General features: G+C 44.3%; 1 protein-coding gene across 2 annotated transcripts in view; it reads left to right on the top strand.

Moving 5' to 3' along the window:
* Positions 1–11,468, top strand: part of PCGF2 (polycomb group ring finger 2) — a 36,785-nt gene extending 25,317 nt beyond the window's left edge. Inside the window, exons 8-10 of one of the 2 annotated variants that reach the window (XM_077806435.1) lie at positions 339–434; positions 1,884–1,964; positions 7,620–11,468. In XM_077806435.1, coding sequence (XP_077662561.1) covers positions 339–434; positions 1,884–1,964; positions 7,620–7,964 — 522 coding nt within the window. In that variant the 3' untranslated portion in view covers positions 7,965–11,468. Of the gene's footprint in view, positions 1–335; positions 435–1,883; positions 1,965–7,619 lie in introns of both variants that reach the window. The other variant, XM_077806434.1, reaches the window with a different exon arrangement.
* Positions 11,469–12,597: the final 1,129 nt, after the last annotated feature.

Here is a 12,597-nt window from a genome sequence, read left to right as displayed (position 1 = left end):
GTTCCTATGTAATGGGGTGTGAGTCATTTATGTCCCAGAGGCCTCAGAGTTAAAAATCAGTCCAATGTATTTTTTGACTGCTGCTGTTTTCTCTGTGAGGCGCTCTACCCGCTGCTCCCAACCCTGGTGTTACAGAACCCGAACAGCATAGATTGCAGCAGAGCCCTTTGCGCATGATCTGCAAGTCTTTCATGCCCCCCTGCTCTGTTTGTGTATGATAGATTTACAGCTGCTCCTGTACGTATTTCATCCCCACTCCTGTTCCAGCTGCTCAGCTCTCAGTAACGCTCTTCCCTTCCCCTCCTCCCCCTGCCTTCCCTCTGGTCTGGCCCCAGAAGAACGGTGTAAGGTTCCTCCGGTGTCCTGCTGCCATGACAGTCATGCATCTGGCTAAATTTCTCCGCAATAAGATGGATGTTCCCAGCAAGTACAAAGTGAGTAGCGAGTGACTGGCAACTGGTCCTTGGTCACTGCTTGATCTCCTGACCTCCGTCAGGGTTCCTTGCAGTGCGTGCCCACTGGTGCGGCACCCCTTAGGCCGGTTGTCTTTTTGGATGGCCGTTTATTACATCCATGGAAGGTGTATGAGCATTTAAACAGTGGGCCTGCTGGCTTTGGACAGTCCCTTCTTACACCCCTCATTCTAAATACACACTGGGGTGCTTGCTGTGTTCAAAAACCACATGTCCCCATTCTCTTTTCAAGAGAAGACTTAATGTTGTTATTGTTGGATATACTTAGATATTAAGCTCTTTAGGCCAGACCCGTTATGTTTATACAGCACCTTGCACAACAGGACCCTGTTTGAGACGCTATTGCAATAGAAAGCTATATTATGTATGAGGGGCATTATTGTAGCACCTCAGGACCCCCACCAAGATTGCAACCCACTGTTGCCTAGCGCAACGGGGCCAGATGAACAGCTGGTGTCAAGTTGCATCACTCCATTTGAAGTCAACAGCCTTGATTTGCACCCGTTGAGTTGCTGCCCCCATCTGTTTCAGAAGAAGAGCATTAACAGGAGGAGAGCGTATCTCAGAGAACCTCCTCCCTTTCCCCCAAAATAAAACCAAACGCAGTCTTGACACTCCGGGAGCCCCACACCAGCGCTGGAAATTCCGATCTGAGACCTCCCCAGAAACAGACATTTCTTTCCGGAGATTTACTATGTGTTTCTCTTACTGAAAACACACACTTCTTTAAAAGCTTGGCTGTTGTCATAATACTACTTAGCACTTATTCACCCTTCTGTACAAACATTTGCTAATTAAGTCTTGCAGCCCTCTTTTAAATAAGCATCCGCCACCTCATTCTGTACCCATGGGGAAGTTAGACTTGTCCAGAGCTATTCAGCAAGGGTTGGACCTCAGTCCGCTAGACCACCTTCACCTATCCAGTCTACCTAACAGTGCCTTCTTCAGAACGATTCTGACACTGATTCCCAGGGCCTACCAGGAGGGGACCTGATGTGGGTACGCTGGACCCGATTCACTGCATTTTATATACAGCCACTCTGATTCGGTAGTATTTTTACATTCATTTTGCACTGGTGTGAAGACTGGGCGAAGTGTGGGGCAATGGTTAATTCAGCCCCTGACTGCCTGATGTTCAAAAGAAGCTTAGAACCCACTTTGGCACCAAAGTAAGTGGCCAGATTTTCAATAGAACTCAGCTTAGTGGGTGTTGGGCTCTTAGGAAAATCTGGTCTAAAGTGGGAATGGAGCACTATGAAATCAGATCCTTATTTAGATGCCTAAATGGAAGCTGAGCTCTGTTGAAGAGGAAATCTGACCCTTCTGTCCAACCATGGATTGGGAAGCAAGCTATTTGATTTTGCCCTTGGGACCCCTGGGGAAAGATTCACTTTGGTCTGTATTTATCAGGTGGAAGTTCTCTACGAAGATGAACCTTTAAAGGAATATTACACGCTTATGGACATCGCCTATATCTATCCTTGGAGAAGGGTGAGTAAAACTCCCTCTTCTGTGCTGGAAGTATCTTTGTCGTCATTTATTGAGAAGCAGTGTGGTCTAGTGGGCAGGGCAATCACCTGGAATCTAGAAGACACGGCTGCCAGCCCTACCTCCATGGGTCACTTCCCTGTTCTGTTTCCCCTCCCACCATTTGTCCGCTTAATGTCCCATCTCCGAAGCTTAACGTCTAGAGCAGGAGGCCTCGGAGTTACTACAGAGAATTCTTTCCCTGGTGGCTGGCTGGCGGGTCTCGCCCACATACTCAGGGTCTAACTGATCACCCTAATTGGGGTCAGGAAGGAATTTTTCTCCCAGGGGAGTTTTGGCACAGACTCTGGGGGTTTTTCACCTTCCTCTGCAGCGTGGGGACGCAAGTCACTTTTTGGTCTGAAGTAGTGCAAATGGTGGATTCTCTGCAACTTGAAGTCTTTAAATCAAGATTTGAGGATGTCAGTAACTTAGCCAGAGGCTGTGGGCCTATTGCTGGAGGGGGTGGGTGAGGGTCTGTGGCCTATAATGTGCAGGAGGTCAGACTAGATGATCATGATGGGCCCTTCTGACCTTAAGTCTGAGTCTTCAGTACTGGGTTCCTCTCTCTCTTCCCCCATTCGTGCAGCGCCTAGCGTAAGGGAGCCCTGATCTCTGTTGAAGTCCTTAGATGCTACTGTAAGACTCCTAATGATTAATACCAGTTAATCAATACTAATTTTCAGGCAATAACTCTGCCCCTTTGCAAATGAAATATTTTTGTGATGACCAGGTGTCTTTTCAGTAGTAGATAATGACAATAGTTAGGGGGAAGGTTTCAGAAGGAGAGGTTTATTCTTCCAAAAATATCTTGGAACTCAATTTTCTGGACATGGTGGGCACCCACCACTCCAGCTGCAGCTAATGGGCGCTGTGGGGTGCTAAGAATCTTGCCAAATCTTATGATTTTATAAAATGATTTGGTCTAAATTAGCTGTTACAGCTCAAGAGAGATCTTGGCGTCACTGTGGATCGTTCTTTGAAAACTTCCACTCACTGTGCAGCAGCAGTCATAAAAGCAAACAGAATGTTGGGAATCCTTAAGAAAGGGATAAAAAAAGAGACAGAAAATATCCTTTTGCCTCTGTATAAATCCATGGGACACCCACATCCTGAATATTGTGTGCAGGTGTGGTCGTCCCATTTCAAAAAAGATTTATTGGAAATGGAAAAGGAAAAGGTTCAGAAAAGGGCAATAAAAATGATTAGGGGTATGGAATGGCTTCCATATGAGGAGAGATTAATAAGATGGGGACTTTTCAGCTTGGAAAAGAGACGACTAAGGGGGGGATATGATAGCAGTCTATAACATCATGACTGATGTGGAGAAAGGAAATAAGGAAGTGTTATTTACTCCTTCTCATAACACAGAAACTAGGGGTCACCTGATTACATTAATAGGCAGCAGATCTAAAAACAAACAAAAGGAAGTATTTCTTCACATGCCACAGTCAACTTGTGGAACTCCTTGCCAGAGGATGTTGTAAACCCTGTTACAGTCTTGGCCTTCAAAAAAGTAGTAGATAAATTCATGGAGGATAGATTCATCAATGGCTATTAGTCAGGAGGGCAGGGATGGTGTCCCTACTCAGTTTGCCAGAAGCTGGGAATGGGTGACAGGGGATGGATCACTGGATGATTCCCTGTTCTATTCATTCCCTCTGGCATTGGCCACTGTTGGAAAACAGACTGGGCTAGATGGACCTTTGGTCTGACCCAGTCTGGCCATTCTTATGAAGAGGGACCATTGCGAGTCTGACCTCCTGTAGAACATGGGCCACAGAACTTCCTACAAATACGTTCTAGAACACGGTTGTGGATAAAAGCTTGAAAATGTGACCATGAAAGGCAAAAGAAATCAAAAGGCAAATTTTAAAAACCCCCACAACAAAATCTAGTTTATAAAAATCTCGTGATTTTGGGGGCTTGACTTGTGATTTTTGACCCACCCCCACGTTAGCAATACTGTGTTCAGCGACTCTGGAAAAAAAAAAACCCAGGTCCCGACTATTACCCACTGCCCCCACACCTAGAACGGGGTTGTGGCTGACACTTCCAAAGGGGCATCAGAAGGAGGGGAAAGTGCAGGGTTTGAAAACTGAGATTAATCAAAAAACATGTTTCCCTTGTTGACACTTTCTCTGCTAGCACATTTAATTAGAACCAGGTGCTCCGAAGAGCCTTGATTCATGCTCCCAGGCCGCGGTGGGGCGAACTTTCAACAACAACCCTCTCCTAGCCAGACGTAGCTGCCCTGCACAAATCAACTTTTGTTTGTTTCTTAAGGGGAAAAAGGGTTTAACGTTACCCTTCTAAGTGATCGTTTCAAATGAACTCTAGCAGCTCTAGATTTCACCTTTTGTGGCTTGAGTCTTTAAAGTGCTTCAGCTCCAATTCAGGAAGCTCAGAAGGACCCAGATCAATAGGAGTTATGCACCTAAACACCAATGAGGATCTGGGTTAAAAGTACCGTTGAAGTCAATGGGACTTCGTCACATGGTTAAGCTGCTCTGTATCTAAGGAACTTGTCTGCCCATATCACTGTAATATCTGGATCTCACAATCTTTAATGTATTTATTCTCAGCAGCCTGGTAGGGAAGTACTGTTATTCCCCTTTTACAGATAGGGAACTGAGGCACATATGTACAAAGGTATTTCAGTGCCTCGCTACCACTGAATCACCATTTGAGGATCTGGACTTAGGCACCTAAATACCTTTGTAAATCTGGCCCAGAGAGATTAAATGTCTTACCCAAGGTCACACACAGTCTGTGGCAGGGCAGGGTCTTGAACCTGGGTCTTAGGTTTGTGGTCTAACACCTGGAACATCCTTTTTCTCCTAACACAGGATCGATAGATTGGCCACAGATCTAATCTAGTCCAATATCCTTTCTCTGACAGCAGTCAGTAGGACATGCTTTAGAAGAACAAAATTCCCCTAACTGCTAGTAGTTAGAGATTGGCTTAAATCCTTGTGCATTTAAGCCCTTCTTAAATGTTAATATACACTTTGGAAGAGAGACTACCTACTTATTTTATCTGTGGCTGTTCTTGTTATCTATGTAAACATCAAGTCCTTGTTTGAATCTTGATAAGTTTTTAACCACCATGACATCATGTGGCAATGAGTTCCACTGTTCATTTGTGAAAAGATTATTTCCTTTTATTGCTTTTGAATTTGCCATCTTCTAATTTTATTGACTTGTTCAAGTGCTTTCCTGAATAGGAACACATTTTGAACAGGTGTGCATTGCCTGAAGTGGGGGCTTAAGCACATGCTTACCTATTGATTTCAATGGGACTCCCCATCTGCTTAAAGGTAAGCATGTGAATCTAAGGGCTGTGCTGGACCAGTACTCAACAGTTCACATGATAAAGCCCTGACTCCTTGAGAGACCAGCTAGGAAATTTTAGAGAGTTTTCAGTGGGATATTTTTCACATTGCCACTTGCCAGTGTGTGGGTTTTAAGATGCATGTCCATTTGAATTCCTGAATCCTTCATCACTTATTTCTGGAAGGCAGCCTGAAAATCTTTTCCAGAGACTAGCTTTTAATCTTTCATGAACATCTAAATTCTTGAGCCAGCTGGCTCAGTTCCTGGAAAGACATCTCAGAACTTGAAATTTTACAGGTGTGCCTGGAAAGAGCCATTGGAAATTCACGGGAAAATAAAACAATAAATCCTATATCTAAAGGATTGTGCACTTGCACAATGGGGCCTCATTCATCAGTGCCCTGCACCTTGTGTAGTCATTCAGACTAGTGGGTGTTGAACACCATGATTCTGGTGTAAAAGGCTACACAAAGTGCAGGACAAGGGAGAACTGTGACCGTAAGATTCAATCCATTTCCCACTGAGAAACCAAATGGCAAATCTTCCATTACAGCCAATGAAAGCATGTTGGTGCCTATAATTTAATATTTCACTCATTCTGCCCTCCACTCTAATATCCAAGTACTGAGATTTATTTTATTTGAGAAAAAAATTCAGACTATTTCAGTCCTGTGTTTTCTCTTTAGCTTCATTCTTAGCTCATAGTTTGGATATCCAGCCAGCCTGTGGAACTCACTGGATTGTGTATTATGGAAAAAGAACATAATGTCCTATAACAAACCATTTAAATGGTTAGTTAATGAGACAATGGCACAGTCCATTCATAGAACTTTTTAACCACCATCATTATTATCTCAAAACTTTGTCAGGCAAGATATTTTGAAAATGTTTGTCAGAACTTAGAACCTACCTGTTTGCAGATGTTTCTTAATAATACGTAGTGCTTTTAATTCCTAGATCTCAAAGCGTTTTATAGATTGCAATGTTTTAAATGACATCGACACATATTTTAAACAGACTAATATTAATAGAAATAGTCTGTCTGAATTAAAAACAAAACATGAAACAGATCTGGGTTAGATTTTGAACATGCCTTGCTACTCTCCCAAAGCATTCAGCAACCAGAACTTCAATTTTGTTCCAAGTATCAGGGGGTAGCCGTGTTAGTCTGTATCCACAAAAACAGCAAGGAGTCCGGTGGCACCTTAAAGACTAACTGATTTATTTGGGCATAGGCTTTCGTGTGTAAAAAACCCACTTCTTCAGATGCATGAATAAATCTGTTAGTCTTTAAGGTGCTACCGGACTCCTTGTAGTTTTGTTCCAGAGCTTGAGAACTCCTAAAGTTAAACTGATTAGGAGAATTGAAACTGACCGGTCTACTTACACTGCTAAAGCCCAATGGAATATAAGAGGGGAAAAAAGGAAACAAATTCATAAACGATAAAGTTAATATAAATTCAAATAGTTTTAATAATGAGGTGTTATTAGCAGCACAGGTAAGGACATGCATTTGGTTTAAGTAGGATTTTTAAACTGATAGGAGAGGAATGGAGATAGATGCATACAGAGTGTTCCTTTATCTTCAGAAGATGCTAGCATGAACCATTTAAATAGTACTTCAACTTCAGATTTTGTTCTGATGTTTGCCATTTTGAGATTTTTACAACATAAGCTTCTGTTACACAGTTCAGTTAATTTAGGAGAATTAAACTTAACTATGGAGCCACAATAGCAATGCCATAATAACTGGGCTTTAGACAATCATTGTATTGAATTGTGCCCTGATCTAGCAAAGGACTTGGGACAGATTTAAGCATGGGTTGAAACGCTTCTTTGAATTGGAGCCCTGGTTGAGTTTTTAAATATGAAGTTACACCCTAGGGTATAGCATGCTCTGGTGTCAATTCAGTTTCTTTACACTGACGATTTTAGGGGCAATGTTCCCAGGAACAAATGGCAGTCAGATGCCTAACTCCTGTTGACAGCTAATGGGAATCAGGCACCTTGGCTACCCCTTTATGCCTTTGAATCTCTCCCCCTTTAGCTTCGCTTCTGAGTCCCAAACTGCTGTCCCAGACCTGAAGAAGAGCTCGTGTGGCTCAAAAGCTTGTCTCTGTCATCAGCAGAAACTGGTCCAATAAAAGATATTATCCCACCCACCCTGCTTCTTTAATATCCCAAGACCAACAGCTACCCTACCTCTGTCCAGACTAATTGGTGTCGATATCAATGTGATTGTCTCTAAAAACACTCATGTGAACATCTTTTGTCTCCCTGTAGAATGGGCCTCTCCCTTTGAAATACCGAGTGCAGCCAGCTTGCAAGAGACTAAAACTGTCCCAGCCTGCAAACTCTGAGTGCACCAACACCAGCGGGGCATCCGAGTGCGAATCCGTCAGCGACAAAGCAAACAGCCCAGCCACCTTGCCCGCCACCTCCTCGTCCTTGCCAAGCCCTGCCACACCTTCCCACGGGTCACCCAGCTCCAACACCACCACGCTAAGCATCCCTGCCCACCCCAGCACCCTGCTCAATGGCACCTCGAACTGCCACCAAATGCCACCCTCCTCCAGCAGGGGGCGCAAAATGACTGTGAATGGCAGCACAGCATCCGCCTTGACCTAGAGGGGACCCCTGGGGCGTGACTTTCCATTTTATATATAAATATATATGTGTATATAGGAAAAAAATTATACATACTTATTTTCTATTGATTGACCAGATTAATTTAAAATGCAAATAACAGACACAAAATGTGGTGGAGTATTTTTTAATGATTTTTTTTTTGTGTCTTCAACTTATGGAACTTGCATGCCATGAGCCCAAGTTTAGGTAAAAGCTGCAGCCCCTTCATTTTCTGTACCTTCGGTCACCCCAGGAGCTACTGGACTCGATAGTAACGGATACACAGGTAACGGCAAAGCACAGGGACCGAAAGCCTCAATCCTCGCCATAAGTGCATTTGGAGTTCTGCCACTTTCTTCCAAAAGGATGAGGCTTCTCCAGGCATTTCTTAAGAGTCACGTCTGATGTCATGCTTGTGTCAGCCTCGCCAACCCCCTTTCCTGACTGGTTTAGGGATGAAGAACCTAAAAGCAGGTGGTGTGTGTTTTGTGCATGTGGGCAAGCAGGAAGGGGGTCTTACAGCTTTGTAAATCCTGCAGCTCTTCCGCTATCCAAACTTTCATTGACGTTAAGCCAGAGGCTTGCCTGGAGTTAGGGCCACTGGCTAAAATTTCCAAAAGGGCCTAAACGATTTAGGAGCCCCAGTTCCACTGAAAATCAATGACCTATGTGATTTAGGAGACCAAATCACTGTGGTGCTTTTGAAAATGTTACCCCTAGGCTATTTCCAGAGCAGCCTAGGGGATTTAGATACATCTACCATTAATTTAAAGGGAAGAGTTGGTCTGATTCCCCTCTCCCACCCACAAGAGTGCACACAGCCCCAGTTGAAGCCAGCAAGAGCTGCAGGTGTTATGCACTTCTGAAAATCAGGTCCCATGAGTTTCATTTTTCAAAAGAAGTCAGGGCCAGATTTCTGAGAACATGGCAAAGTGTGTTGTCCCCCCCCCACCCCGTAAATCTTGCCCGTATGCATCTACATCCCCTAGCCTGCTTTAAATTTCTCAGTCAGAGGCACCTTCCCTGGGTCCCTTTAGAATGACAGCTTTGCCCACAGCCTTGTTGCAATGTCTTATCTGATCATCTTAACAATCACTGGGTAGTCTCCCAGGAGAATTTCCATCCCTCTGTAAATACATCCCTGCTCCTGTCTTCACTTCATAATGATGTTCCCCCTAAATTTCTGTGCAGTGGGGCAGGAAGGGTGAGAGATCTCAGCTTTAAGGGCCACCAAAGCACATTCCATTTGGAGGTGGACTTGGCGAAGGGATCTAAAGAACCCAGGAACTGGTTTTGCAAAAGGATGTGGCTTTGTCTCCCCCCTGTAAATTTTCTTCTCCTTTGCAGAGTAGATTTCTAATGACTATTTGAGGCTTCGATCCTGCAAAGATTTAAGCATGTGCTTAACTTTACACACTCCAAGCAGTTCCATTCATTAAGCACGTGCCTTAAGGGTGGAACGTTCAAGAGGATCTAGGCAATTTAAGAGCACAAGTCATTGATTCCCCCTTCCCACAACCCCAAAGGAGGCCGAGGGATCTAGCCCCTCAAGTCAACAGAAGCTGGGAATCTCTCCTGGGCTCCTTAGTCATTTAGGGCTCTTTTGAAAATCCCACTCTTAAGACTTTGCAGGATGCGGGTTTTAAGTAACAAACACCACCTTCAAAACAGGGAGTACTCACTCATTGGACCCATAGCAGCATTTCACATAGCCTCAACTTTCATGAGCTTGAAATAAAGTGAGTGGGTGGGAAAGGAAGAGAGTTAGGGCCCATCCTACCAGGAAACCAGCATTTCAGTCCTTCCACTGTGGTGATGGTTACGAGGAGTGTGGGTTTTTTGGTGGGGTGGCCAAGATGATGCTAAAACTAAGAACCAATGTATTTCCCCATCAAACACTCCGCTCTCCATTTCTTCCTCCTCAATAAGTCCTTGCTTGCTAAAAAGATTAAATTTGGCATTTCAAACCTTCATTTTAGATTTACCCTATCCCACCATCTCCCCTTCATCCTCCTCATGCTGGATTTTAAAAAAAATAAACACAGTGCCTTTAGAAAGGTGGCTTATTTGTGAAAGGGTCAGGGTCGAAAAGAAAAGTGTTTTCATTAAAAAGGCTTGTAGCTTTATAGTGTCTGGTGCTGCATTTTGCTTATATCTTGTGTTATGACATTGCCCCCATGCAGGGGGCGAGAAAACGCACAGGTCCCATTGCAGAGAATTCTCTTGTCATCCACTAAAGATTTCCTTCCAAGCCGCAACAATCCTTTTCCTTTAGGTAAGGGTGCATGAGTTAGCACGCATTAGGGGCGGGGTGGAAGGGAAGGAGTAAGTGTCTGCATTCTCAGAAGCACACGTTCTCTTGGGCCTCAAGAAGCTTATTCCCCTTATTCATTCATGGTGGAATGAATTAATAAATACATAAGTGCCTGCAGATCCCAGGAACAGGAAAATTCCTGCAGGGGACAGGAAAGAGTCAAACTGCTAGAAAGGAGCTGGGTTTTTTTCTGCAGGGGCCACGTGTAGAGGGGGTGGGAAATCTTGAAGGCATATTGAGACCGACAGGAGTGGGGAAGGGAACTGTGTATACAGACCCTGACTCCACAAGGTCAGCGAACATGGATTTAAAAACAAAACCCTAAAAGTTTTCTCCCAAAGAATTGAGAGGCATAGTCGCTGGGAAAAGCCAGCATGAGCAGAGAGCCCTCTGTGCAAGTCATTCTTGGTAAGGTTCTAGGAAGCTGGGTAGGTTACAGTTAAAGAACTTTCTTCCAGTGGAGACCTCTCCCTCTACAGCATTGTAAGGGAGGGATTAATGGGTGTTATGCAGTTCAGCGTAGGGTGAACTGGTTAAGTCTGAATTAGACGGGGCTTGGGACCTTAACTTCTTAGATACCTTTGAGAACATTATCCCCAGCAAGAATGAGGGATCTGAGGGGCAAAGAGAATGTACACTTTTTTTGGAGGTGGAGGGTGGGTGGGCCATCCAAATCTCCCATGGAAGCAGCCAAAATGGGCAGAACACATCTTCGGTTGGGTCATGGGGGGCAGGTGTGGGGGGAGAAATGAGGGGCAATTTGCATGTATTGAAGATGGCTCACTGCGGCCATGCATCATCTCAAGGGAGGAGAAGGCACACAGGGTAAAGAGACAAAGTTGCCATTGTTCTTAGTCTTTCCATTTCTGTTTCTTCCCCTTCTATTGGCTGGGGCTGGACTGCAAGCTCAATTGTTTTTCACCGGGCTTCATGGGTTGAAAATATTCACCGGACTTTGATATCCCTTCTCCTTGTACATAGGCCAAAATGGACTAAATGAGGCACTTCCACGGCCTCAATTTTGGGGATTTGTTCCTCACCCCCATATGGTACAAACCAAATTGCTCTGTATGTTTGCATCCTGTATGATGTTTTAATGTCCAGTAATATATTTGGATATTCATATATCGTTATTGGTTAAACATTTGTATAACTATACAGCTTTGTAAATGTAATAAATGCTGCAGATTGTCCTTCAACTTGTCTGTGTGTGTGCAGATCTAGCCATCAGCCCGCCTAGCCTTTCAGCCTGCCTATGTCTGTCCAGTTACCAGCCTGTCCATCAATCTGTGTATATCCATCTGCCATCCTCTCCTTCCCCCATCAATCTGCTCTGTAAGTCAGCCTGCCCATTCTTCTACCTATCATCCATCCAGCCTCTCTCTCTCTCTCTCTCATATGCAATCCATTAAGCCTAGCCTATATATAGACTTCACCCATGCATCTGAGATGCAGTGAGGTTTGACACATTCATGTTCTTTTAAGATTTAGTCACTTCAGGTGCTTAAAGTTAGCCCTAGCACCCATCCTACCAGGTCAGTAGAACAGCAAATAATGCCAGTCTTCCCTGTCCATCCCTTTCCAAGTGTACCCCTCTTCTCCCCTTCCACTCGGCATGTTAACAAGCTCTCCCCTTTTTTGACTGCTATTTTCACCTGGTTTAGCACACCTCCTTTATTCAGTATTGCAAAGTTAGAGCTCAGTGGCTTTGTCTTAACTAGGGAAAAGGTTATTTAGGGAGGCAATATGGGTTAGTGGATAAAGCACTGAACTTGGACTTGAGACCTAGGGTCTATTCCTGTCACCACCACCAGGTGACCTTGGACAAGCCATGCCCTCTCCCTGTGCCTCAGTTTCCTCACCTGTAAAAAGGGGATACTGGTGGCTGATGATAACGTCATGACCCTTTTAAAAATGCTTGGAGAGCTATAGATGAAAAGTGCTACATAAGAGCTAGGTATTATTATGTGCTGGGCTTAGTCACCACAAGCTGGCTAAATCTGGCCTAAACTGGATCACTTTTCCTTGTCTAGACAAAGCCTAAGTAGGTTTAAGGGCATTTATTTGTTAAATCCAAAAAGATCTGGGGTAGTCTGTTGCTGTCATGACCCTAGTATGTAAGGCCCTGATCCTCAAAGGCATTTCAGTACCTGCCTCCCACTGAAATCATGAAAGTGACTCTCCCAGGCTGTCTAGAGCAAAGCAGAAAATGTAACCCAGATCTCCAGGATTCTCATTTAGTGCTTTAACCACAAGACCCTCCTTCTCTGCTAACTTTTGGGGGAAGAAGGGGGGAGAGGAGGAAAAACCCCTCCACAC

This window comes from Eretmochelys imbricata, chromosome 27, assembly GCF_965152235.1.
Source record: "Eretmochelys imbricata isolate rEreImb1 chromosome 27, rEreImb1.hap1, whole genome shotgun sequence".
In the NCBI taxonomy this organism is placed as follows: Eukaryota; Metazoa; Chordata; order Testudines; family Cheloniidae; genus Eretmochelys; species Eretmochelys imbricata.
This window is presented reverse-complemented; position numbering and strand designations above follow the sequence as displayed.